General features: G+C 35.4%; 1 protein-coding gene across 1 annotated transcript in view; it reads right to left on the bottom strand.

The window, feature by feature from the left end:
- LOC119767149 (lethal(2) giant larvae protein-like) overlaps positions 1 to 26627 on the bottom strand; it is a 46409-nt gene extending 19782 nt beyond the window's left edge. Inside the window, 3 exon segments of the mRNA XM_038254976.1 lie at positions 14622 to 15101; positions 25667 to 25770; positions 26588 to 26627. Of these exon segments, the coding sequence (XP_038110904.1) occupies positions 14622 to 14705 (84 nt within the window). The 5' untranslated portion in view covers positions 14706 to 15101; positions 25667 to 25770; positions 26588 to 26627.
- Between the last annotated feature and the right edge of the window lie 605 nt (positions 26628 to 27232).

Here is a 27232-nt window from a genome sequence, read left to right as displayed (position 1 = left end):
CGAATCGCAGACTGGATTTCGTCATGTATATACAGGGTTGTCACGGACGGCGCGGATAGCGCGGATTTGCTGACTAATTTTGCTCAGGCGCGGATTTCACGCGGATGGCAATTTTGAAAAATAAATAGATAAATAGATAGAATGACTTTCAAGTTATTAAGAAAAATATTATCAAGAATTACGAGAATTTGTTTTTTTTTCATTGAGTGCAATTTTAATTTCTTATTAATAGATTTTTTTTTCTGAAAATGTTTGTATTTTCTTAATACGAACCGTCGAAAAATTAAGATGAAGATTATGTAGAGATTATTTTTTGAATGTATGGTTGAGAATTTCTTAAATAAAATTATTACTACACTTAACTAATTTCTTAACATATCCGACTCTGAATATGTAATTTTTTTGAGTTCGGAGTAATATTTTTTTAAACTTATTTATTTTTAATTTTATAGTGGATATATTCATTTTGCCTTTGAATTTTAAATCGGATTTACCCGTAGCAAAATTTTTCTAAATTTAAACATTCTTGGCGAAAAATAAAAAGATCTGAACATTCAAATGTTAATGGTCCATCATTCAAAATTCTAAAATTCAAACCTTTTTTTTATTAATTTTTTTATTTTGATCATTTTTAATTTGGATTTTTTCTTTAAATTTTGAATTTTTGTTTTTTTTTATGTGTTTTGAATTTCAAAACACCAAAAAACTCAAAAATCAGAATTTTAAAATTTGAAATGAAAATCAAAATTAAAAATAATCAAAATTAAAAAAAAAACTAAATAAAAAAAATCAAAATCAAAAACTAAACAATATTAAATTTAATACAATTTTGAAAACAAAAAAAACGGAGATCTCAAAAATCTCAGATAGAATTTAAATTCTTAGATTCTTAAATTCTTTGTTTTTTAGAAGAAAATATTTCAAATATTGGAAATGCAATTTGTTTCGGAGTGAAATTTAAGTGAGGAATTTTATCATTAATTTTTTTTGAGCTAATATATTTTTAAAGTTAAATTTCATTTATTAGATTTTTAAATTTTGTTTATACTGGTTTATAATTTTCTATTTTGTTTGTATTGATCAACATTATTGTAGTGTTGCTCTGAATTGCAAAATAGTAGTTTATGCAACAAGTTGCAAAAAGAGGATTTTTTCAGCACGAGTCGTACATTTATCCAACGAGGTTCACCGAGTTGGATAAATACGACGAGTGCTGAAAAAATCAAGTTTTGCAACGAGTTCCATACAACATTTTTTGCAATTTCGAAAAACACTTATTGAGTGAAATTTTAAGTCGAATTTTCATGTATTTTGTCAATAAATCGTTTAAATCAAAAAAAATGTTGAAAAGTGTTACCTTTCGAAACAAGTGCTGAAAAGTTCAACTTTTCAGCACCCATTTGAGTGCTGAAAAGTAGAACTTTTCAGCATTTATTTTGAAAAGTGTTGCTATTCGATTCTGTTATTTTTGGTACAGAAAAGTAGGCTGTTTCGTCGTTCAAGAATGATAGGAAAAGTAAGTAGTTTCACGACGGAATTGCAAAAAGATTTTTTTGTGACACTTTTCTTGACGTCTCTTAAGGTATTTTTAAATGGATTTTTTGCTTTTGAGTAATTCTCTACGAAATCGGTTTTTTTTTATTAAATTTTAATTTCTGTATTTTTTAATCCGGCTGAAACTTTTTTGGTGCCTTCGGGATGCCCAAAGAAGCCATTTTGCATCATTAGTTTGTCCATATAATTTTCCATACAAATTTGGCAGCTGGCCATACAAAAATGATGCATGAAAATTCAAAAATCTGTATCTTTTGAAGGAATGTTTTGATCGATTTGGTGTCTTCGGCAAAGTTGTAGGTATGAATACGGACTACACTGGAAAAAAATGATACACGGTAAAAAAAATTGGTGATTTTTTATTTAACTTTTTATTACTAAAACTTGATTTGCAAAAAAAACACTATTTTTAATATTTATTATTTTTTGATATGTTTTAGAGGACATTAAATGCCAACTTTTCAGAAATGTCCAGGTTGTGCAAAAAATCTTTGAGCGACTTATGAATTTTTGAATCAATACTGATTTTCCCAAAAAATCGAAAAATTGGTTGCAACAAAATTTTTAACTTTTTGATGTTTTAAGTAAATTTGCAATCAAAAAGTACTTTAGTGAAATTTTGATAAAGTGCACCGTTTTCAAGTCAAATCCATTTTTAGGTGACTTTTTTGAAAAAAGTCGCAGTTTTTTATTTTTTAAAATTAGTGCACATCCAGAGTTTTTTTGAAAAGGTCCAATAAACCAAATTTTTAATTTTTGCTTTTTGGGTGTTTTTAAAATACCACTGACTCAAGGCGGTTCTAAAAACACCCAAAAAGCAAAAAATCAAAATTTGGTTTATAAGACCTTTAAAAAAAAAAAAACTCTAAACATGTTTGCTTACTTTTGAAAAAATATTCTTGAAAAGCTGAGACAATTCTCTATATTTTGCATTTTTGGACTTTGTTGATACGACCCTTAGTTGCTGAGATATTGCCATGCAAAGGTTTAAAAACAGGAAAATTGATGTTTTCTAAGTCTCACTCAAACAACACACCATTTTCTAACGTCGATATCTCAGCAAGTAATGGTCCGATTTTCAATGTTAATATATGAAACATTCGTGAAATTTTCCAATCTTTTCGAAAAAAATATTTTTAAAATTTTTAAACCAAGACAAACATTTCAAAAGGGCCCAACATTCAATATTACGCCCTTTTAAAATGTTAGTCTTGGTTTAGAAATTTTGAAAATATTTTTTTCGAAAAGATCGGAAAATTTTACGAATGTTTCATATTTTAACATTGAAAATCGGACCATTAATTGCTGAGATATTGACATTAGAAAATGGTGTGTTGTTTGGGTGAGACTTAGAAAACATCAACTTTCCTGTTTTTAAACATTTGCATGGCAATATCTCAGCAACTAAGGGTCGTATCAACAAAGTCCAAAAAAAGCAAAATATAGAGAATTTTCTCAGCTTTTCAAAAATATTTTTTTCAAAATTGCCCACACTGTGCACTTATTTAAAAAAATTAAAAAATGCGACAATTTTCAAAAAAGTCACCTAAAAATGGATTTAACTTGAAAACGGTGCACTTAATCAAAATTTCACTAAAGTACTTATTGATTGCAAATTTGATTTTACATCAAAAAATGAAGTTGAAAATTGTTTGCGACCAATTTTTCGAATTCATAACTCGCTCAAAGATTTTTTGCACAACCTGGAAATTTCTGAAAAGTTGGCATTTGATGTCCTCTAAAACATATCAAAAAAAAAAAAAAAAAAAAAAGCAAAATAAAAATAGGGTTTTTATTGCAAATCAAGTTTTAGTGACAAAAAGTTAAATATAAAATCACCAAAAAAATGTTTATCTTGTATTATTTTTTTCCAGTGTGGTCCATATCCATACCTACAACTTTGCCGAAGACACCAAATCGATCAAAAAATTCCTTCAAAAGATACAGATTTTGAAATTTTCATACATCGTTTTTGTATGGCCAGCTGCCAAATTTTTTTGTATGGCCAGCTTGCCAAATTATATTCTAATTAGATTCCTTTTCAGGATTCGGATTTATTTGACTGGGTTGGAGCTTGACGGTTTTTGGGAAGGTATTAGGTCTAGGATACGCTCTAACCAAGCTTTGCGACCAATGGCATAAGTATTCATATTGCTTTAAATGGTTGCCAGATTTTCAAGTTTTACCAATTGCTTAAAATTTAGGTTTTTTTTTTTGTCACTGTGTAATCTTTTTGTACTTTCCAAACTTTTTTGTCTTTAGAGCAATTCTCTACGAAATCGGTCTTTTTTCTTCAATTTTAATTTTTGTATTTTTTAATCCGGCTGAAACTTTTTTGGTGCCTTCGGTATGCCCAAAGAAGCCATTTTGCATCATTAGTTTGTCCATATAATTTTCCATACAAATTCGGCAGCTGTCCATACAAAAATGATGTATGAAAATTCAAAAATCTGTATCTTTTGAAGGAATTTTTTGATCGATTTGGTGTCTTCGGCAAAGTTGTAGGTATGGATACGGACTACACTGAAAAAATAATACACGGTAAAAAAAAATTTGGTGATTTTTTTATTTAACTTTTTATCACTAAAACTTGATTTACAAAAAAACACTATTTTTAATTTTTTTTATTTTTTGATATGTTTTAGAAGACATAAAATGCCAACTTTTCAGAAATTTCCAGGTTGTGCAAAAAATCACTGACCGAGTTATGAATTTTTTAATCAATACTGATTTTTTCAAAAAATCGAAATTTTGGTCGTAAAAATTTTTCAACTTCATTTTCGATGTAAAATCAAATTTGCAATCAAAAGTACTTTACTAAAATTTTGATAAAGTGCACCGTTTTCAAGTTATAGCCATATTTAAGTGACTTTTTGAAAATAGTCGCAGTTTTTCATTTTTTTAAATTAGTGCACATGTTTGCCCAGTTTTGAAAAAAATATTTTTGAAAAGCTGAGAAAATTCTCTATATTTTGCTTATTCGGACTATGTTGATACGACCTTTAGTTGCTGAGATATTGCAATGCAAAGGTTTAAAAACAGGAAAATTGATGTTTTCTAAGTTTCACCCAAACAACCCACCATTTTCTATCGTCAATATCTCAGCAACTAATGGTCCGATTTTCAATGTTAATATATGAAACAATTGTGAAATTTTCCGATCTTTTCGAAAAAATATTTTTGGAATTTTCAAATCAAGACAAACATTTTAAAAGGGCGTAATATTGAATGTTTGGCCTTTGTGAAATGTTAGTCTTGATTTGAAAATTCCAAAATATTTTTTCGAAGAGATCGGAAAATTTCACAAATGTTTCATATATTAACATTGAAAATCGGACCATTAGTTGCTGAGATATCGACGTTAGAAAATGGTGTGTTGAGTGAGACTTAGAAAACATCAATTTTCCTGTTTTTAAACCTTTGCATGGCAATATCTCAGCAACTAAGGGTCGTATCAACAAAGTCCAAATAAGCAAAATATAGAGAATTTTCTCAGCTTTTCAAAAATATTTTTTCAAAACTGGGCAAACATGTGCACTAATTTAAAAATGAAAACTGCGACTATTTTCAAAAAGTCACTTAAATATGGCTATAACTTGAAAACGGTGCACTTTATCAAAATTTCAGTAAAGTACTTTTGATTGCAAATTTGATTTTACATCGAAAAATGAAGTTGAAAATTTTACGACCAAAATTTCGATTTTTGAAAAATCAGTATTGATTAAAAATTCATAACTCAGTCAGTGATTTTTGCACAACCTGAAATTTCTGAAAAGTTGGCATTTTATGCCTTCTAAAACATATCAAAAATAAAAAAATTAAAAATAGTGTTTTTGTAAATCAAGTTTTAGTGATAAAAGTTAAATAAAAAATCACCAAATTTTTACCGTGTATTATTTTTTCCAGTGTAGTCCGTATCCATACCTACAACTTTGCCGAAGACACCAAATCGATCAAAAAATTCCTTCAAAAGATACCGATTTTTGAATTTTCATACATCATTTTTGTATGGACAGCTGCCGAATTTGTATGGAAAATTATATGGACAAACTAATGATGCAAAATGGCTTCTTTGGGCATACCGAAGGCACCAAAAAAGTTTCAGTCGGATTAAAAAATACAAAAAAAATCGAATGACCGAAATCCTAGAGAACTGCTCTTTAACAAATTTCGGAAATAAAAAATGCCCTGGATTTTTTTTTTTGAAGAACTGTTTTGAGTGTATTTTTCGATTCTCGAAACTAACTCATGAAAAATTGGTAGATTTGTACGTTTTTTGTTGTCTTCTCCCTCCTACATAATTCTTTAACTTCAGAAGAAAAAGGCACCAAGAAACAAAGAGTACATACGTGTAGGTGCTTCAGTTATTGCTGCGCCTGGAAAAGCTACCTTTCCTCGATGCAGAAGGTTGTAATGAAGACACGAAGAAATAAACAAGCAAATCGTGGCCAAATCCAAAACACACCGGCAAGAAAGGCGTGTGAGGTGAGGAAACCCTCAATTTTCCCGTTATAAACGCGCGCGCTCTTTTCAACAAGAAGATGTACATCTCTCACTCTCTCTCTCTCTCTCTGAACCTGCTGCTGCTGCACTACTTTGGAAAGAGGTTTGAAATTTGAATATCTCAACCCGGTTGACGCCAAAAGTGCATCCAAGTGTAAACGTTTATGCGGGTGTGTCCCACGACGAATGGCTCGGACTCGCTGATGGGAAAACGGGTCACCACACCTTGAAACTCTACTTCAAGCCATCAAGTCTATAATATTGTTTTTATTGTTCGAAAGAAAATGATAAACTTCGAAAGGCCGCCGCCGCCGACGCGACGCGACTTCGTAGTCTTGGATGGCATGGCATTAGCAGAGGGGGCCACACCTTGGCAAGATAGCAGCCCCAGCAAAAGCAAAGAAAGGTGAGAAAGGTGAGTCCCAGGAACAAATAAATAGGAAATTGATACTATTATTATGATTATACTTGCCTTTCCCCGTTTGGAGCGGTCTGTGTTCTTGTGTGTATGTAAGATAGCAACAACTGCGACAAGACAAACGGGGTCAATGTTTGAACGGGTATTGAGTCGTTTGAAGAAAAATAAGTAAAAAAAAACGAGACATTACAACTTGAACTCTGCCAAGTCTGCATACTGACAAGGCCGGCGCCGTTAATGATCAGAAATAACATTCTTTGTTCTGTTGCTAAAAGTCAAAGTAGTTATGTCACAGACATAACCGGAATGGCGTAGACTTACGTAAAATTTAGATATGTGGACATGTGGGTTTTCCATATATTAATTTGAAGAATTAGCTATATTCTTTAAATAGATTTACGGAATATGATCATGAATGGGAGATGGAATTCAGCTAAGGGCGTTATTCCGGGGTGGTTTTCTTTCAAATTGTATGTAGTGTTTGGTGGGAATGATGAACAAGAAGAACTCTTTCGTGAGAAAATTTGTGGCCCTAAAAAGGACCGATTAGAGTTGGATGGTGGCGTTGGTCGCAAGGCTCGGTCTTGGCATCAGGCTGCAGCCGGGAGATGTTCTGTCCAGATGGGTGATAGGCCGCGGTGGATGCTGCAGGTGCTGGCGTTGTTGATGGATGCGAAACCGACAAAGTTGTTTAGGAAAGCGTGTAGTATTTGCAAATGATTGTGGTGCGAAATTTAGATTAGGCTGGTGTATCAACCAAAGTCAAAATCGGCCGATGATAACTAAAATACGAAACATACCTTCGTGACTGTGTTAGAACATTTCTACCAAAAACAAGGTCAAGGCATGTGTGCCCAAATGTCGTTGTCTGTAGAGGATTGGAAAGCAGATCAAGCTTGAGGTACTCTTTCATAAAATCAACAAATTTCAAATTTTCCGGTTTGAGGATATCAATGTTAAAATCCCCAGACACAACAATGCGGATGTCCTGCTTTACATACCAGAACAAATTCCGGATCAAGAAAGAAATTTTCTGTTTGTATGTTGCACTTGGCGAAATATACACAACAACAAACAATGTTTGAATCCCATTTTCTGAAACTTTTGTGGCACAAATATCCCCAAACGAATCAGCCTCGAGTAAAATTGGATCATGTTCCTCACTTAACTGCTCAAGATCGTGAGGCATGGCCGTCGAAGAAGACGAACGAACGGCAAAGAGAGGAAAGAAAGAGACGAAGGAATTTTAGCGAGCCGAATGGGGGGAGGAGGAGAGGGGGCGAGAGCAGCCTCAGAAAGCTGTGCAATCCGTCGCCCCCGAAGACCAAAATTTGTTCCTGAAATTTAAATTCAAATTAGCTCGCTGCCTCGTCCCGGGTGGGACGAGGGCAACTCTTTCAACACTAGAATTCACAATTGCAAATCGCTTCAATCTGGGGCGAGATGCGAGGATTGAGACAAGCTAAAACTTTTATCACTCCAAGTCATTCAATTGCCAGGAAACTTCTTGGCTTAAACCGTAGGGAACTACGAATACTCGCAGGGCTTCTAACAGGACATTGTCCTGCCAGATATCACCTGCACAAAATCGGCAGGTGGCCTAACAACCTCTGTCGTTTTTGTTTAACTGAGCTGGAAAGCTCGGCACATTTAGGGGAAGGTGGGGCAAGACGACCATATGGGGCAAGAGGAACAATCGCTCCTACGGCCGTAATTTGTACAATTTTGATTATTTCCAGTATGAGGAATTGTTGCTAGCAATGCAATTAGCTGATTCTACTACCACATAACCGCCAAAATGACGTAAACGCCACGGGGCATAAGATTTAATGAAGTTTTTTTCGAAACCTTTGTTTTCTTATAATATTTGGAAAGTACAAAATAAGGCTTAGGGTTCGTTTTAAGGCTCATTTTATCAAAATGCTATTTTTCCTAGATCAGTAGTGTCCCTACAAATGACATGCCACTATTACAAAGTATGATTTAACTTTTGGTTATTTTTGTTGAGAGCTTTTAAAAATCTTGTTCAGGTGGGGCAAGTGTACCATATGGATTTTTAGTATGGAAAAATTACGAATTGCTGCAAGAACATATTTTATTGGGAAATAAATACATGAAAGTACTTAAGAACTGATAAACAATCGTTAAAAAAAATTGTACATACAAAGTATAGTGATATTATGAAAATTAACTATTTATCATCGAAGTAGTATTTTTTTTTCGTAAAAACGATAAAATTTTTAGTAAAATATTATTATTTAATCTAAAAATGGAAGAAACCATTCAAATACATTCTAATCTGATGTATCTAAGTGATAACAGTTCAATTGTTAGCAAATTACCATATTTTTCATGCATTGTTCCTCTTGCCCCAACGGGTTGCTCGTCTTGCCCCACTAGTTGAGTAGAACGTACGGAAAATCAAAAATTTTAAAATCAATTTTTCACATTAAAAAACAGGATTTTTTAAAAACTTGTTTAAACAAAGTCTTAGTCAAGACCTAGAATAAGATGATTATAATAAAATCCGACAGATTTTTTAACTTTTTAATGGGTTATAACGAGCATTTCCTTAGCTTGTTACACTTGCCCCACTTTCCCCTACTCTGCTTCTGCGGAGCACTTGTGTCTCGAAGGCTGCGGTTCTTTGGATCGCACCTTCTTACGCCGTACGATGTATGGCACCACACCCATCCCAAGAAGGTCATACAATTCATCGACTGTATTGCGCCGGATTGGGATAAACCATGTCTGCAAAATAACCCCTCGTCTTCCGATCCAATGGATACGAGTAATTTGTAGTATGGACAGTAACCAGGGTACATCACAAAAGATAGCCTTCTCAGGTGGTCGCAGTGAACTTAACCCAATGCCCATTGGGCAAAAAAAAAAAAAAAACACTAGAATTTGATTCGACGTAAATCTTTCAGAAGCGCTCGCCGCGAATGCGACGAGCTAGTTGGATGTCCCGATTGTTTAACAACAACCTAGGCTTGACCCACGAGAGGCTTTTCGTCGGAAGGCAGCAGGCGCGCGCCTCATCTTGTTGATGCCTCGTCCCGGGTGGGACGAGGGATGGGATTGAAGCACCTCCGAACCACAGCAACCACGAAAGATCCTAACGGTCCGGCCATCGAGAGGCAACTGGCTGACGGTGACGACGAGAAGGCGATGCGCACTTCTTTTCCAGTTCTGGTCCCTCACTCCTGCTGCTGCTGCTCTGGTCTCTCTCCTGCTGCTGCTGCTCTGGGCTGAGCTTTCCTGCTGCTGCTGCTGCTGCTGCCGGTCCGACGTCTGAGACGTGAATGATGGAATGGGCTTTGGCGCACGTTCTTATGTATGATTTCGGCCCGCTACTTCCCCTCCTTTTTCGCGACCGACACTCGGTCGCGTTGCTCGGATGATTTTCCCTCAAAATAGGTACTTGACATTCCCGTCCGTGAGTGGGAAGCGCTCATTTTGCTTGCAAAATCTGTGCATTTTGAAAACATTTTAAAACATTCAATTGTTTCAATAGTTAAACTATTTTGCCAACAATGAAAGTTTAATAGCAAATTGCTGAATAATTTTCGAATCGAATGGCACATAAATCGTGTCGATTCGATTAGAGGGAAGGAAGATATAAGCGTTTGACGGATGACGCAGTAATCCAGGGCCTTCGGCCCGGGTTTTTTGGAATGACACCCCAGTACCTTCGACAAAGACGTAAGTCTACGTCAAAATAAAGCTTTTTTTTGCTATTCTGCAGAAGATGTCGCTAGCAGCGGGAACAAAGAGTCTCCTAACCCATCCTTTGTTTGACTACAACAAATTTTTATGACATACCGACTCTCGATCCGATAACAACAGCACAGGTGAAAAAAAATACTGTTTCATTTCTGTTATCGGAAATGGGTCTCGCTCCTCTTCAAGAAAGCCCAAGTTCGAGAAAAAAAAAAGTGATTCTAATGAGTTGATAACGGTTCGTCCGTGTAAGCAAACAGAGTTATCGATAAAAAGCTTTAGATAAAGCGGGAAGCTCTCACTGGTATTGTACTCAAACCGTGTCACTTTCAGTTTTTCACAGCGCGTCCCGCCCGCGTGTTATCAGCTCGAGAGGCAGACTGTTCAATATATCAAAAATATCGACGCGACGCTAATGAATCGCTGCTCGAATCCGGCTCGATGAATCATTAGGATGAATAATGATTGATATTTGTTTTTGGTTTTTGCGTGCAGTATACTGCTTTGTCGTTCCCATCACGAGTGCAGCCGATGAGTTCTGGAACTCATTGAGATGCTCACTGCGGAAATGAGTTCTCGCAATTACTGATGAGAACCCAGTGAAGCAAAAACACACCATGAGTCTAGAGATCCTGATATCATGCGACAGACATTAATTGGAGCCTAACATTTCAAAAGGGCACAACATTTTTTAAACAATAGTGTATCCCTTTCACTCGAATGACAGTTTGCATAAGGTGTGAGAGGGATATACTCTTGTTTACAAAAGTGTTGTGCCTTAATGACTCTGGCCCACAACTTGTCAGCTCTCTATTAGGATTCCACTAATGAGTTCCCTCATGATTTGAGTCTAGCAATGAGATCCTTAAATCTTGACGAGCGACTCAACGTTTGATTCGCCACTTTCAAAAGCTTAACATAATGAGAGAACAAAGTAAATTTGGTCATTATTGAGACGAGGGCCTCGTGGCGCGGTGGTTAGCGGCTTCGGCTGCCGATCCCTAAGATGCTATGGGGTGCGGGTTCGATTCCCGCCTTATCCTCCTGGCCTTTTATCGGATGGGGAAGTAAAACGTCGGTCCAATTGCGTAAAAGAGGTTTTGGGTGACTCACCACACGTAACCTTGGGATGCCTAGAAATGAGCAGAAACTTGCCTGAATGTACCAAAAAATTTTGGTCGAGAATTACAGGTCCGTTAATAGGGCGTCCAGTTTTCCCGGGTTTTAAATTTGCCGGGAAACGGGAAAAATATTTTTGAATTTCCCGGGAAATTTTTGAAGCAGTCATAAAACCTATGTTTTCATAATATTTTATATGTTTTAAAGCTTAAAATTATAGAATTACCTCAATAATAAAAAAAATGGTGTCAATCTTTACTTCAATCTAAACAAGGACAACAGTTTTAAAATAGCTAAAGATTTTTTTTATTTGAACAAAAAACTACAAATGATTCAAATTAAATAAGTGTTCTATAAATATATTTCTTCTAAGTATTTTTTTAATATGCCATAACTAGAAAAGCTTGAAAAAAATATTTGAAAATGTCTACAAAACGAGAAGCGACAAACCAGAGTTTTATTTATTTCATATGTTCTCAATAAAAATTTCTAGAAATAAAATGATACTTATTTGTATAAAACATATTTTACTGATTATCTAATTATTTCAGAGCAATACATTTGGAAATCGGTGTACTAATTGTTTTGATTCTGGTGTTTGATGAAAAATAATTTAAGATGATATTTTTTTTTTCAAATTTAAAATCCTGATTTTTTTTCAATTTCGGGAATTCCCGGGACAAAATATGAAAATTCCCGGGATTCGGGATTTCCCGGTTTTGGAAAAATCCCGGGATTATTGTCCCGGGAATTCCCAGGATGGACGCACTAGGTCCATAGAACTTAATGAAGGGATTCTGTCAACGACACTCAAATATGCAAAAAAATGTTTTAGGGTATTTAAGATATATCTTTAAAATCATAGTGCATGATGGTGCCAAATCCGATTGTGAAGATACGATTTAAAAAATGTTTTTTAATGAAAATGACGAATAAACAGACAAAAAATTTAAAAAAACCCGATTTAAGTTTGCAATCGAAAAGTACTTAACATTCTCTATTCTCAAGTTATTGAGCATCTCTTGGGTAAATCTTTTCGATTTCTTTTCGTTTTTTGTTTTACATTTTTAAAAGGCAACAAGCTTGGCCGAATGGTTAAGTTATCCGCTTAGTAGACGGAAGATCTTGTGTTCGATTCCCATCTGCTCCAACCTTCCATCGGATGGGGAAGTAAAACGTCGGTCCCGGCCTTGAATGTTGTTAGGCCGTTAAGTTAAATTTCAAGTGTAGGAGTCGTCTCTATACGTTTTAAGTACAAACAACAACCGGTGGAATCGCTGGCGGCGGTAGGACTCGCAATCCAAAGGTCGTCAGTTCGAACCCTGGAGTGGAAGGTTCCCTGGAGTAAAAATAGGTTTGGGTGCTCTCCCTATTCAAGCCATTGGACTCCTAGGTTCGAGCAAAAACTTGCAATAGAGACCACAAGAGACCCGGAGGGTCGTGAAAGTGGATGGTTTGATTTTTTTTTACATTTAAAAAATACTTTTTGAAAGAAAAGCAATCTCGGTTCTTTTGAATCTGAAATAAGATTTTCGAAATGTACACAGCAAAAAAAAATCCGCGTAAAATCGCATGTAAAAGCATGCACATCACCTTTGTGGGCAAAAGCATGTAATATTGCATGAGAAAACGTGTACACAAAAAGCATGTACGCAAGAAATAATAAAGATTTCACACACTCCAAAAATAACATCAATCTGGTGAGAACCAAGTCTTAATAAGACGGTGAGATAGCCGAGATGGTTGGGGCGCGGACTTGGTAATCTGGAAATGACTCTCACCGGATTGATGTTATTTTTCGGATTTTTTGTTGGGTAACCTAAATTAGCCTTTAATTTTCAACTGACGATGTCTCGAAAACTATTGCAACGATTTTCAATGTTAAAAATCGAAACTTTTGTGAAATTTTCTGATCTTTCTATTAAAAGTAGTTTAAAAATGTATCTCAGAAACTATTTGTCTGATTTTGAAAATTTCAGAAAGAAAGCTATAGAGATTTTTTTTTAGCTTTTCAAAAATATGTTTTCAGGGATGGCTCCTTCCTTCAGAAATTATTTTTTAAATGAAAAATCTAGATTTTTTTTTGTAAAGATCCAATTTTTATATCTGGAACTAGTTATTGATAGACCTACAACGATCAAAAAATCCCATCTCAAGATACAGATTTTTATATATTTAAGGACCCATTTTGTATGACACGCCCGCAAAATTGTATGGAGACTTGTATGGAAAAACAAATGACGCAACATTACTTCTTTTGACATATGGAATGTATGGCCAAAGTTTCATCCAAATAAAAAAAATACTTAGTCAAAAATGGCGAAATAATTTGCGAAAATTTAAATTTATTTATTACTTTTCATTTTTTAACTAATACATTTGTCCTTTTCCCAACACAAGGCACACTAATGAAAATGAATCTTTTGGTACGGTATGTCCACGCAGCTTTCCTCCTCTGTAGATTTCGTTCACAGAATCCTCTATGCGGCTAATGCAACGCAGTAAGTCTAGCCGCTGTAATGATGGTAATACTTCTGCGTTTATTTTTTTGATAAGATAAGATTGAGAACAGAGTTTCTGGCTTCGGAAAAGCAGTTATTTTTTAATTTATGAAATAATTTATGTTTTTAACACAAGAAAACCCAAAAAAAATAAGCTATTGTGCTTCTCGTGTCAAGACATTGCTAACCAATCAGGATCTCTACGACCAAGTAGATTGGGACTCAATTTTGACAAGTATTTCGAGGCACTCACCAACTGTTGTCTCTTCTTTTTACGAATTTCGTGTTCCAAGCAATGAGTGCTTCAACAAAATGAGTTACCTTCGGAGTTACCTAAATTTTTAATCCAGTTTAGACGAGTAACTCATAAGAATGAGTGATCCGTCAATGCAAATCATTCGATTGTGATGAGTGACCAACGTATTGGACCTATTTTTTCGTGACCATTTAAGACTACTGGAAGGTCCGTGGACGTGTGACGACCACTTGCCACAGAATACAACTTTTGGAGGCCAACCCGACATTCTGCTGATGTTTCTCCACACACTGAAAACCCAAAACAATAACACTGGAGGGAAACCTTCGCCAAACAAAAACTACCAACTCAACCATTCCAACCTGGTTGTGGCCTAAACTCCTACGAGCAACTTCGAGTTCGCTCGCGCACCCCTCAGTGCCATTTAAAGAAAGCAATTTGTGTGTGTTTTACGATCTTTCCTTTTGCCGAACATGCCCCTTCGCAACAGATTCTTGTCTAATTTTTTTTGGGGAGGAACAATTTCTTTCCCCTCAAAGCCACTTACCCTCCGGAATGCAAATAGTTCCTTCTGGAGCTTCTGCCGCTCGGCCGAAGGTTGTTGGCCTTTTCCACGTATGAATTTCAACATTTTTGTTGTTGTTGTTGTTCCTTTCGCTGCTCCAACTCCAAGTTCACGCGCGGGTTCTAGCTGCTCTCTTCCTGCTTTGCTTTCGTGCGCTGCGCTGCTAAATCTCTTCTTCTTGCCGCGTGGTAAGTAGTGTGTCGTCACACATACAACCTCTCCTCCACTCACATTCACAAAGGCTCCACTCTAATATCTCTTTTTCACTTCTTTTATTTTCCGCGCTTTGCTTCGATCAAAGTTTGACCATTTCTTCACTGCACGGGCTGCTGCTGAGCTACTTTGGATGCTGCTGGATTTCGGTTCTCTGCTCTGGCGGTTGTTCCCTTGCGGTCATGAAGCCCGGTGGTGGCGTGAGGTTCATCGATTGGCCACCTTCTGCCCGTGCACGAAAATGTCGATCTGCAATATTGAGAGGGAGAGAGAGAGAGAGAAAACAACAAACATCAGTTAAATAGCAGCGATTTTTCACATTGATGGGTGAGATCAAGGGGAGATCGATCGATCATTGCCCCCTTCAAGAAGATATGGTTTATGTGGAGAGAATTTTCATTACATCAGGTTGTTCAGAAACATCAATCTTGTTGAAGCGTGGATGGGTTTAGTTCCACAAGAAAACGCCTGGAATAAGTGTTATGTAATTGCTGGTGGGTTTTATCTTGCCCCCTCGGTTCAAGCATCAAAGAAAAGATCACTTGATCAACAGGCGATGGAAGTTCTTGGTAGACCTTTCCGGTTCTTGAAGGTCAAACCCACCGATGCAACAACACTCATTAGTGATACCAACATTGCACGCCAACACTAGCAATTACGCTGGTTTTGTTCTTCCGTTCCGTAATTTGAATAGTGTGCCCGGCGACGGTGTCACAACAATGCCCTCGGTTCGCGATAGCGCCGCCGGAAAGTGACCACACTTTTGCTAGTACCACTAACAGTGTTTGATTGTTGGTTCCCAGCGACTCCGACTTGGGTCAGCGAGATATCAAATTCCGTGCAAACATCACACAGTCGGTCTTGCTTCAATGCTGGCGGCGTCGGTCAGGGTGGCCACTCAGAACTATTATTCGAATTTTTGGATTCTCCCCGAACATTTCAGAACCTTACTGCCGCGCTACGCTTTATTGTGAAACTTTTCGACCGATTTCTGTGTTTCTACGTAGTTGTCTGCTTGCAATTCAGGTCTTTTTTGGGGTCCCATGAGTCCCTATTGAAAATTATTGAAGTTCTTAAAAAGTTCTGCGTAAAACCATTTTTGGCGAATAGAAAAAAGGGTAAATATTGCAAAAGTTCCGCAGTGCTTTTAAACCTTCCTACGGTATTGGAGTCTTTTTCGGCCATTTTGCCTTCCTCACCTCACTGGGGCAAGGCTATAAAATCACTCAAAAAATGAACTTCTTAATTCGACCTCGTAGACCTACCTTCACGTATACCTATCGACTCAGAATCACAAATGTCTGTGGGGATGTGTGTAGACATGATTTTTTTTCCACACGAATATCTCAGAATTGGCTGAACCGATTTTTGACCGGATCCGCCTTATTCTGTTCCTTTTGGGGTCCCCTAAGACCCTGTTAAATTTTATTCTGTTTAGTGGAGTACTTTTAAAGTTATGCCATAAAAAAGTTTTTTTTTGTAGCTGAGCAGTTCTCTCAGATTTCGGTCATTCGATTTTTTTTTTGTATTTTTTAATCCGACTGAAACTTTTTTGGTGCCTTCGGTATGCCCAAAGAAGCCATTTTGCATCATTAGTTTGTCCATATAATTTTCCATACAGGCAGGCAGCTCCATACAAAAATGATGTATGAAAATTCAAAAATCTGTACCTTTGGAGGATTTTTTGATCGATTTGGTGTGGCCAAACATTCAATATTACGCCCTTTTAAAATGATAGTCTTGGTTTAAAATTTTTGAAAATATTCTTTTCGAAAAGATCGGAAAATTTCACGAATGTTTCATAGTTTATATTATAGCATTAGAAAATGGTGTGTTGTTTGGGTTGGACTTAGAAAACATCAATTTTCCTGTTTTTAAACCTTTGCATGGCAATATCTCAGCAACTAAGGGTCGTATGAACAAAGTTCAAAAATGCAAAATATAGAGAATTTTCTCAGCTTTTCAAAAGTATTTTTTTAAAGGTGGGCAAACATGTGCACTAATTTAAAAAATAAAAACTGCGATTATTTTCAAATAAGTCACCTAAAAATGGATTTAACTTGAAAACGGTGCACTTTATCAAAATTTTACTGAAGTACTTTTTGATTGCAAATTTGATTTTACATCGAAAAATTAAGTTAAAAATTTTTGCGACCAATATTTAGATTTTTTAAAAAAATCAGTATTGATTGAAAAATTCATAACTCGCTTAAAGATTTTTTGCACAACCTGGAAATTTCTGAAAAGTTGGCATTTTATGTCCCCTAAAACATATCAAAAAATTATAAAAAAATAAAAATAGTGTTTTTTTTTGCAAATCAAATTTTAGTGACAAAAAGTTAAATTAAAAATCACCAAATTTTTTTTTACCGTGTATCATTTTTTTCAGTGTAATCCATATCCATACCTACAACTTTGCCGAAGACACCAAATCGATTAAAAAAATCCTTCAAAAGATTCAGCTGCCAAATTTGTATGGAAAATTATATGGACAAACTAATGATGCAAAATGGCTTCTTTGGGCATACCGAAGGCACCAAAAAAGTTTCAGTCGGATTAAAAAATACAAAAATTAAAATTCAAAGAAAAAGATCGATTTCGAAGAGAACTGCTCATTAGGATGTAATATGGTTGTATGGAAAAAAATAAAGTTGTCCAAATTTAGTGAGCACAGAACTTTTTCAGTTCCTTTTAGAGTCCTAAACAACTCCCCAAAGTTTGGGACCGATTGGTTAAGTCCTCACTTTGCGCAAAGCGATTCAATTTTCCATATAAATTTGTATGGAGAAACCCATTTTTTTGGAATTTGATATTTATAAAATCCACGTTTCATGCTATATCCAAACCGGACTCATATTCGGATGCTCTGGAATGTGCTCTACAACTTTTCTGAAGAGAGAAAAGAGATTTTTGTCCGATCAAACTATAGCTTTTATAGACTTTATCGATTAAATCAGAATGTAGAAAAGAGTTCACAAAACATTTTCTCCAAATAAAATATCATCATTAGTCAACTCATGCAGAAATAAACGCAATTTTAAAATTAAAAACAATTTCTCCAGCATCTTAGATTTAAGTTTGGATGATATTCAATTAAAGTCCAATGTGAAAAAAACTTATAAAATCACACGATTCTTAAAAAAAAAACCTTTTCATCCAAATTTGAAAAAAAGTCAAAGAGCCGTTCAAAAGTGCGACTCTTTTTAATGAGCGGCTCCTAAAAAGAGCGGTTTTCCCACCTCTACCTGTAAGAAACTTAAATCGAGTGTCTTTTTGTACATTTGTTATGGACATTTTGTATTTTTGTAGTCTACGTGAGCAATTACATGCCAAATAGGGAATCGGTTGTACCCGACCCTCTACGATTTCAATGAAACTTTGTAGACATATTATCCTAGGCATATATAAGCCATTTTTGTGTATATGGGCCCAGTTACACTCGAAAATGACATTTGAGAAGGGCGTAAGGTATTTAAATATTTTTGAATTCCGTAATTTGAATATTGCTGTATCTCGAAGCCATTGCATCGTACCAAAAAGTGGTCAAAGACAAACTTGTAGGAAATTTGACGGGCTTTCCGAAAAAAATACACTGAAAGAAAAAATCACTCCACTTTTAAGAGATTTTTTGATTTTTAAGTTTAAAAGTAAAATTTGAGGGTGAGCCCACGATTTTTTTTCGTTCAAAATTTTTGTGAAAATAGCCTAAAATGTTACGAAAAGACTCACGAAAAATGCAGGATGGAGCAACTCACTTTAAAAAATACAAAAATAATTTACTGAAACTGTTTTTTTTTTTTTCAAAAATACATCCAATTGAAATGTGGTCAAATGCAAACTTATGGGAAATTGGACGAGCTTTCTGGTAAACATATTTTCGAGACTGAAAAATCAAGTCTGTCATATAGAAATTACGAAAAACCATCAAAAACCCTATTTTTTCAACATTTTTATTTTTAAAACCGATGTAACTTCACAAGGATTGGACCAAGGACAATGGTCAAAATTGTCTAGAGAATCGACTCTCGTGTTCGGATTTTGAAAATTTTGATGTTTAGAGCACTTTTGAAAAAAAACAATTTCAGTAAATTATTTTTGTATTTTTTTGCAATTCCGTCGTGAAACTACTTACTTTTCCTGTCATGCTTGAACGACGAAATAGCCTACTTTTCTGTACCAAAAATAATAGAATCGAATAGCAACACTTTTCAAAATAAATGCTGAAAAGTTCTTCTTTTCAGCACTCAAATGGGTGTTGAAAAGTTGAACTTTTCAGCACTTGTTTCGAAAAGTAACACTTTTCAACATTTTTTTGATTTAAACGATTAATTGACAAAATACATGAAAATTTGACATAAAATTTCACTCAGGGTGTGTTTTTTGGAATTGCAAAAAATGTTGTATGGAACTCGTTGCAAAACATGATTTTTTCAGCACTCGTCGTATTTATCCAACTCGGTGAACCTCGTTGGATAAATGTACGACTCGTGCTGAAAAAATCCTCTCCATCCTGCATTTTTCGTGAGTCTTTTCGTAACATCTTAGGCTATTTTCACAAAAATTTTGAACGAAAAAAAAATCGTGGGCTCACCCTCAAATTCGACTTTTAAACTTAAAAATCAAAAAATCTGTTTTTGATTTATATTATATTGTTCTTGATTTATAAAGGATTTCAGCTAAATAAAAATAAGCAAGCTTTTTTTTCTCAAATTCCCGACTAGAGTTGCCACCCTGGACGCCGGTCAGTCGGGGACGACCGTGTGTGAACACCTACAGAACCGATACTTGAAGGTCGTTGGTCGTCGTCACCGTCTCCACAATGGCGCTGGCTTGTGTTGGAAAATGCGATTTTCACAGGGCCGAGCCTAGATGCAGGTCATCGAATTATTTAAGAGTCTGTGACTGGGAGGGAACGCATTTTATATTAACAATCTGACTAACACGGCGCTGTGTATGAGTGCACGAATTCGCGGCAAAGAAAGCAGCATGACATCATCCCGTGAATATTCAAGCCCACCACACCACCACACCACCGTCACGTAGTCAACAGGTTCGTTCGATACATGTGTAGGAAAGACACCGGTTTGCACGACGTTCCCGGTCGTTGGATCCACTTCAAAGATCCAAGGTAGTCGGGAGAAATTGCTCTCGCGAGATCGAACCGATTCGCATTCCAGTCTCGGTTGATTGGCCAAAGAAATCCGATCTCGAGGTGTCAGTGAAAATCGACCGGACCACTTCTTTGTAATTAATCTAACAGCGATGCACAAACTGATTTAAAGAACGGGGGAAACCTTACAAATGTCGCTGGTATACGTCGCTAACGAAACAAATCACGATTGACGTTACATAAAAGGAGCGATTTTAACAAAGAGCGTCTGGCGGAGGGTGGGGGAGGTTCATTCAAAAAGTGCACGCACCGTGTTGTTCAATGAATGTTGTTCCTCCAATAGGTGGTACTGTGGACGCGCGGACACTTGTGGGACTTCCCTGGAGAAGGTTAACTTGGCATGCATGCCCAACGAGGTGGATTTCGACAAAAAAAAAGAAACGAGTGGGTGAGAATAATGATATGCATGCAGTTTTTTTCGCTTCTTTCCTTCCTACTCTTCAGTCTCGGTCTGCGAGCCCAAATAAGGGGCAAACGAAACGAACTGAACCTGTGTGACAAACTGTAAACAAACACAAAAAGCAACAACAAATAGGGGGCTCAGTCGGTGGATTGAGGATTTCTTGTCCAAAGTCGGTAAATCCTTACAAGTGTCGCTCTGAGGTCTGGACAGGTAGAAAGGCACAAGGTTTTGAGTGGGCCTGCTTCGGAGGTTCTCTTTTTTTTTACCTTCATGGCGTTGAGAAGAAAGAACTGGATTTATTTGCAGACTGTTGACCGGCACGCACCATTCCTGTACTGAGGCAATCCCTCTTTCAGTGCACATATTTGAAACGTTTCTATTTACAGGGTTGATACGGAGAAGTCGAAAAAAAAATCCGCACCAAATCCGCGCCGTCCCAAAATTCAATCCGCGCGAAATCCGCGCCATATTAACAAAAATAATTTCGCGACAACATACAAGAGAGTTTCATGTTTGATGAAATAAAAAAAATTGGGAACAAAATCAAGAGCTCCAACAGAAGAAACACAAAAATCACAGACGATTAAATAAAGTTGTATTCAATAAAAAAAAAATTGCCACATGAGACCGAATCTCAGAATGCAGAATCTTGAAACACCGAAAATTTTATGGACATTTTTTTTTGTTAGGATGAAGTGAACCAGAGGGAGAAGCCATAACAATCATTTTGTCAAAAAAAAAAAGAAATTTTAAATAGAAATTAAAACATTAAGAAATTTGGATATTAAAAAATCAAATCAAATTTAAATTCTAAAATTAAAACAATTAAAAAGATCATAAAATATATAAGTTTGAAAATATTGAAAAAATTATAAATCTAGGCATTTGAAATTTTTAATGCAGTTCGTACTTGATGATTTCCGCCACTCAGAAAAATCGAAACACGAAATTTGTATTATTTTCTTTTCAAAATAATCAATAACAATTTAAGAATTTTGCAGTTTTTTTCCAAAAGGTACTGAATTAAAGAACTAAAGAATTTTGAAATTAAGGGATCTTCTAATTCTAAAGAATTTAAGTATTTAAGTATTTAAGAATTTAAAAATTTAAAAATTTAAGAATTTAAGAATTTAATAATTTAAGAATTTAAGAATTTAAGAATTTAAGAATTTAAGAATTTAAGAATTTAAGAATTTAAGAATTTAAGAATTTAAGAATTTAAGAATTTAAGAATTTAAGAATTTAAGAATTTAAGAATTTAAGAATTTAAGAATTTAAGATTGTAAGAATTTAAGAATTTAAGAATTTAAGAATTTAAGAATTTAAGAATTTAAGAATTTAAGAATTTAAGAATTTAAGAATTTAAGATTTTAAGAATTTAAGAATTTAAGAATTTAAGAATCTAAGAATTTAAGAATTTAAGAATTTAAGAATTTAAGAATTTAAGAATTTAAGAATTTAAGAATTTAAGAATTTAAGAATTTAAGAATTTAAGAATTGAAGAATTTAAGAGTTTAAGAATTTAAGAATTTAAGAATTTAAGAATTTAAGAATTTAAGAATTTAAGAATTTAAGAATTTAAGAATTTAAGAATTTAAGAATTTAAGAATTTAAGAATTTAAGAATTTAAGAATTTAAGAATTTAAGAATTTAAGAATTTAAGAATTTAAGAATTTAAGAATTTAAGAATTTAGGAATTTAAGAATTTAAGAACTTAAGAATTTAGGAATTTAAGAATTAAAAATTCAAGAATTCAAGAATTCAAAAATTTAAGAATTTAAGAATTTAAAAATTTAAGAATTTAAGAATTTAAGGATTTAAGAATTCAAGAATTTAAGAATTTAAGAATTTAAGAATTTAAGAATTTAGGAATTTAAGAATTTAGGAATTTAAGAATTCAAGAATTCAAGAATTCAAGAATTCAAGAATTTAAGAATTTAAGAATTTAAGAATTTAGGAATTTAAGAATTTAAGAATTTATGAATTTAAGAATTTAGGAATTTAAGAATTTAAGAATTTAAGAATTCAAGAATTTAAGAATTTAAGAATTTAGGAATTTAAGAATCTAAGAATTTAAGAATTTAAGAATTTAAGAATTTAAGAATTTAGGAATTTAAGAATTTATGAATTTAAGAATTTAGGAATTTAAGAATTTAAGAATTTAAGAATTTAAGAATTTAAGAATTTAAGAATTTAAGAATTTAAGAATTTAAGAATTTAAGAATTTAAGAATTTAAGAATTTAAGAATTTAAGAATTTAAGAATTTAAGAATTTAAGAATTTAAGAATTTAAGAATTTAAGAATTTAAGAATTTAAGAATTTAAGAATTTAAGAATTTAAGAATTTAAGAATTTAAGGATTTAAGGATTTAAGAATTCGAGAATTTAAAAATTTATGAATTTGAGAATTTAAGAATTTAAGAATTTGAGAACTTAAGCTTTTGAGAATGTATAATTTTTTATGCTCTTGGTTGTTTTTAATTTTTAATTTTAAGAATTTTGAAATTTTGACTCTTTAATTTTTTAAGATCTTAAAAATGTTTTTAATTTCTGAAACTTTGAGTTTTGAATATTGTTGCTTTCATTTGAATGTTTTGATCCTTTATTTTTCTCTAAGAATGCTGAAATGTAGAAAAAAAATCTTTCTACGGGATAGATTTGACTGAAATTTAAAGGCAAAGAGCCAGCATCAGTTAAGTCCAATTAAGCTCATAATTGTGATTTGAACACAGTACGGCCAGCGAAACAAGCCCCAATAATCATTTTTGTTACATCCTAATGTAAAACTTCGAGAATAGTTTGAAATATGATTCAAAAGATTAAAATTTTAATGGATCCTTTATAAACTAAACAATAAACAAGGTTAAAAAAAAACAAAAAAGAAAAATTACTCAAAACTCAAATATATTAAAAATATTTAAAGCCGGTAAGCAGATGTTCAAAAATTATTTGAGTGTAGCAATAAATTTCTTTAAGAAATCCTCAACAATACATTCAAACAAAAAAAAACATATCTTCATGAAGATTATTTCGACGTATTCTCTTAATAAGAATACAAACAAACATTTTCGGAAGAAAATTCAATGTTGTTTCAGTAACATTTTCTAAGAAATCAATGCGCAAATTCAAAAACAATTACCCTGATTCCTGATTTCCATTTAAACTTGAAAGTAATTCTATCTCTCTCAATCAGCGATGGAATAATCATCATCAAAAGAAAATCTTTAAATGCTTATCAAGAGAAAAAATCCCAAGTGAGCATGGCTCTCCTCTCCCGCGCACGAAAGATCGGTAAAAAGAATCTAAAAAAATCATCATCTTGATTATTCGACGGAACATTTTGTAGATAGACAATGTGTGTGAACAAAGTGAAATAAATATTTTTGAGTGGTGCTGACAAGGAAATTCACAAAAAATCATCAGCAGATTGATTTTCTTGGAGAATTTCAGGAGCGATTTTCTTTTGCGTGATTTGCCTCCTCTCTCTTTCGCGGGTGAAGCAAGTTCGCAAGCGAAATTGATTTTTTCGCGATTATTCCATCCCTGCTCTCAATTAAGCAAAATTAGGCAGCCAACCCTGTATTTAAGGTAGATATGTGACCATGTTCGTTGTTGTGTTCTTCTTGCTCAGTGGACAATTCTAAAGGCTTTCGCAAAGTGCAGTAGGAAGACCTTGTCAGTATTTCGACTTCCAAAGCATCTGCTTCAAAATCTAGACGGTAATACAATCTAATCACCCGTAATCAAGGAAATCTTTCGATACCATGGCCCTTATTTTCACTGGCCAGACCCACTCTGCGTGAAGCTAACCGCTACGACGATTCGTTGAAATCGAGTCGAGAGTCACATCGAGCACTTTTCACTAAACCTAAAGTATCGAAGGAAAACTTTCAAGTACCTCCAACACCCTAACTGCGCAGTTGAGCTCTTATCGCTGCTGGGAAGCATAACAGTCCAGTGATACAGAAATCAAGGTGCGCGCACGAACAAACATAATTAAACAATGTTTGAACGAGTGACGTGTGAGTGTAACAAAGTCAATTCCGAACGGGCCCACCTGTCACCTCGAAAAGGTAACCAAAGTTTCGACATATCAAAGACCGTGGTCTTCAAGAACCCCGTCCTATCTTATCAGTGTCACTGTTTACCCCGGAGATTTGTGGCGATAAATTTCCGAACACCGAGTGATGCAATGCGCTGTGCGTCGTCGTCGCACGAAAAAAAGAAGTAAAAACTATGGTTGGTGAATCAAACGAGCTTCAACGTAACATGAGTCAGAGTTGCCTACCATAAGCTGGATTGAACATGGGGAAAGGAACAATATCCGGTGAAATTAGGTATGCAAGGCACCGTTTCTCTGCATGGGACGAGTTGGCCAAGAAATCTACCAGAAACGTGTAGTTCTGTTGATGTCCAGTATGGTGGCAAGCCGTGGTATGAAGCTATTTGACTGATTTTTTTACTCAGTTTTTCCAGCTGTAATTCGACACTAATGAAGATGAGTAACGCTATTGTGGTCTGAACCAGACTGCTGGTCTACAGAGCTATGGTTCAGAACGATTGCAAACAAGTAAGAACATCCGGAAACGAGCTCTTTAATGAACAGTTTGCAGTGCAACTGATCAAACTTACGTTCGCAAGATAAGGTGGCATTTGGGGACAGACTGAAGCGTCGGATGATTCACCGTTGCAATGTTTTTTTTCTGGAAGGAGAAAGGGTCTTACGCCGCCCACTCGAAACGGCGCGATGCGACCGGCGGTGGCGGCAACTCCACAATCGCTGGCCAACTTTGTTAACCTGTCCACCTACACGCGCGCAGAAGCAATCTCCGGAAAAGGGTGATCTTTCTCATGTTGGGAGAATACATGGGAACATAAACTGAAACTCGATTTGGAGCTTAAAATGAGCTTTTTGAAGCGAATATGTCTTTAAGGTAGACTTCTGCTTACTGTTTATTTTTGTATTTAGTTGAAAAACAAGCAAATTTGATCAACTAGACCAGTTCAATGTTCAAAAATAGGTGAAATTTTGAGAAAATTTCCGACTAAATTTCCTTTTTATGCCGGAACCAGTATGTTGCCAAAAGAACATCTGCTGCAGTCGATGCTCTCTGCTCGCACAGCTAGAATTTGCCACGCGTTTCGTTCGCTGCGGCAATTGAATATCCGCGACGTGCAACAGGTGTTTATTTTGGAAAACAGAATACAATCAAGCAAAAACAGTTCAAAACGACAACTCACCTGTGCTACCAGCGTTGCTGAAATTGATGTAACGGGTTCAGCCGATGACTCCGGGGAAATTCCAAACAAACAGTTTTTTCTTCTGATTGTCACACAAAACTTATCTAAATTATCAAAAACAAAACTAATAACAATTTGAGCAAGGAATTTCCTCAATTCCTTCCTCAAATCGAGATAAGCTAAAACACACTCTCGACGGGCCTAAAAAAAACCGGACCACCGGAAACGCTTCCTGCGCGGCGTCTCGCCGGCCGCACCCCGAAAAAGTCTCTTCCCTCTTCCAGACAGCAAACCGGTCGAGAATCCAGAAAAGTTGTTCTGTCTTTCTTTCTTCCCACTTGCCTTGTTCCGCACCGCAATCCACGTAGAATTGAGTGGTTAGGTGCTATTCGGAGTTCTTCTCCTGTTTTTTTTTTCCTCCTCTCCTTCCTTCTGGAGTTATTTTTGCACACACAAACACCTTCTTTCCCTTACAAAGCAGCCCGAACCGACTCGTAAATAAATAAAAATCACTCTCGTAACTAATATGCAAAACCCGTTGGCCGGCCCTGGAAACGTCACTCACTCACACTCACGAGAAAGAACCACCTCAAAAAGGTGTGAGTGACCCTGCTGAATGGCGTTTTCTTCGTGTCTTTTTTTTTCGTTCGCACCGTGTCGTGGCTTGGGTGGGGGGGGAACCACTTTCAATCCGTGGAATCACCGGCGGAAGCGAAATTCCACCAAACAATTCTAGAACTGCCGGAAGGGGAAACGAAACCACGCAACGCAACGCAAAAAAACACACACACCCGGCTTGCTTTGTTGGAACCTGTGCGTGCACCACTCACTTCTTCTTGCCGCTGCAAACTGTTGAACACACCACCAACAACCAACAGAAAAATAAAAAGACTGTGTAGAAAGGGTTAACGAAATGACAACCGCGAGTGAAGAACGCGTCCGACGTCTGCAACTGCCCACGAGAGACTGAGCGGGGCGAGCTGCGAGTTGATGGGCGAAAATGAGAGTCGGGCAGGGTTGCCAGAGGGGCTGTCACGTTGCTCGTCTGTATACCTAGTGGATTGAAATGTCTGAACTGGGACCAGAAGAAATCTGTACCATTAAAAAAATATAGCTTTCACAAGGATATGTTTGACAAAAACGTGCACTAGTTTTTCTCAGTTTCGGCACAACCGCTTTTAGCCAAATGTGTGTCATTAGATCTGGTTGTTGGTACTACAGGTCCCTGTTAAAAATCATAAAGTCTAATCTAATCTAATCAGACCCTAGCGCAGCCCTAGGTTAGATGACACCTAGCACTCTTCTTGTCATTTATAGAGTTATCTACGTGCGCATGTAGTGTGTACGTACACGAAAAAGATTGAGGTTAAATTTTGTCCGGCCAGCAAAATCAAATGGTGCGCTAGTGTGTGTACGCGAAACGTCATAAAGCTTTATTAACATTTCTGGAGTTTTTTTTTAAAAGGACCAATAAACCAAATTTCCAGTTTTTGCTTTTTGGGTGTTTTTAGAACCGCCTTGAGTCAGGGGTATTAAAAAACACCCAAAAAGCAAAAACTGAAAATT

The sequence above is a fragment of the Culex quinquefasciatus genome, chromosome 1, assembly GCF_015732765.1.
Source record: "Culex quinquefasciatus strain JHB chromosome 1, VPISU_Cqui_1.0_pri_paternal, whole genome shotgun sequence".
NCBI classification, from domain to species: Eukaryota; Metazoa; Arthropoda; class Insecta; order Diptera; family Culicidae; genus Culex; species Culex quinquefasciatus.
The sequence above is the reverse complement of the archived record's forward strand: the minus strand, read 5'-3'. Positions and strand labels throughout refer to the sequence as shown.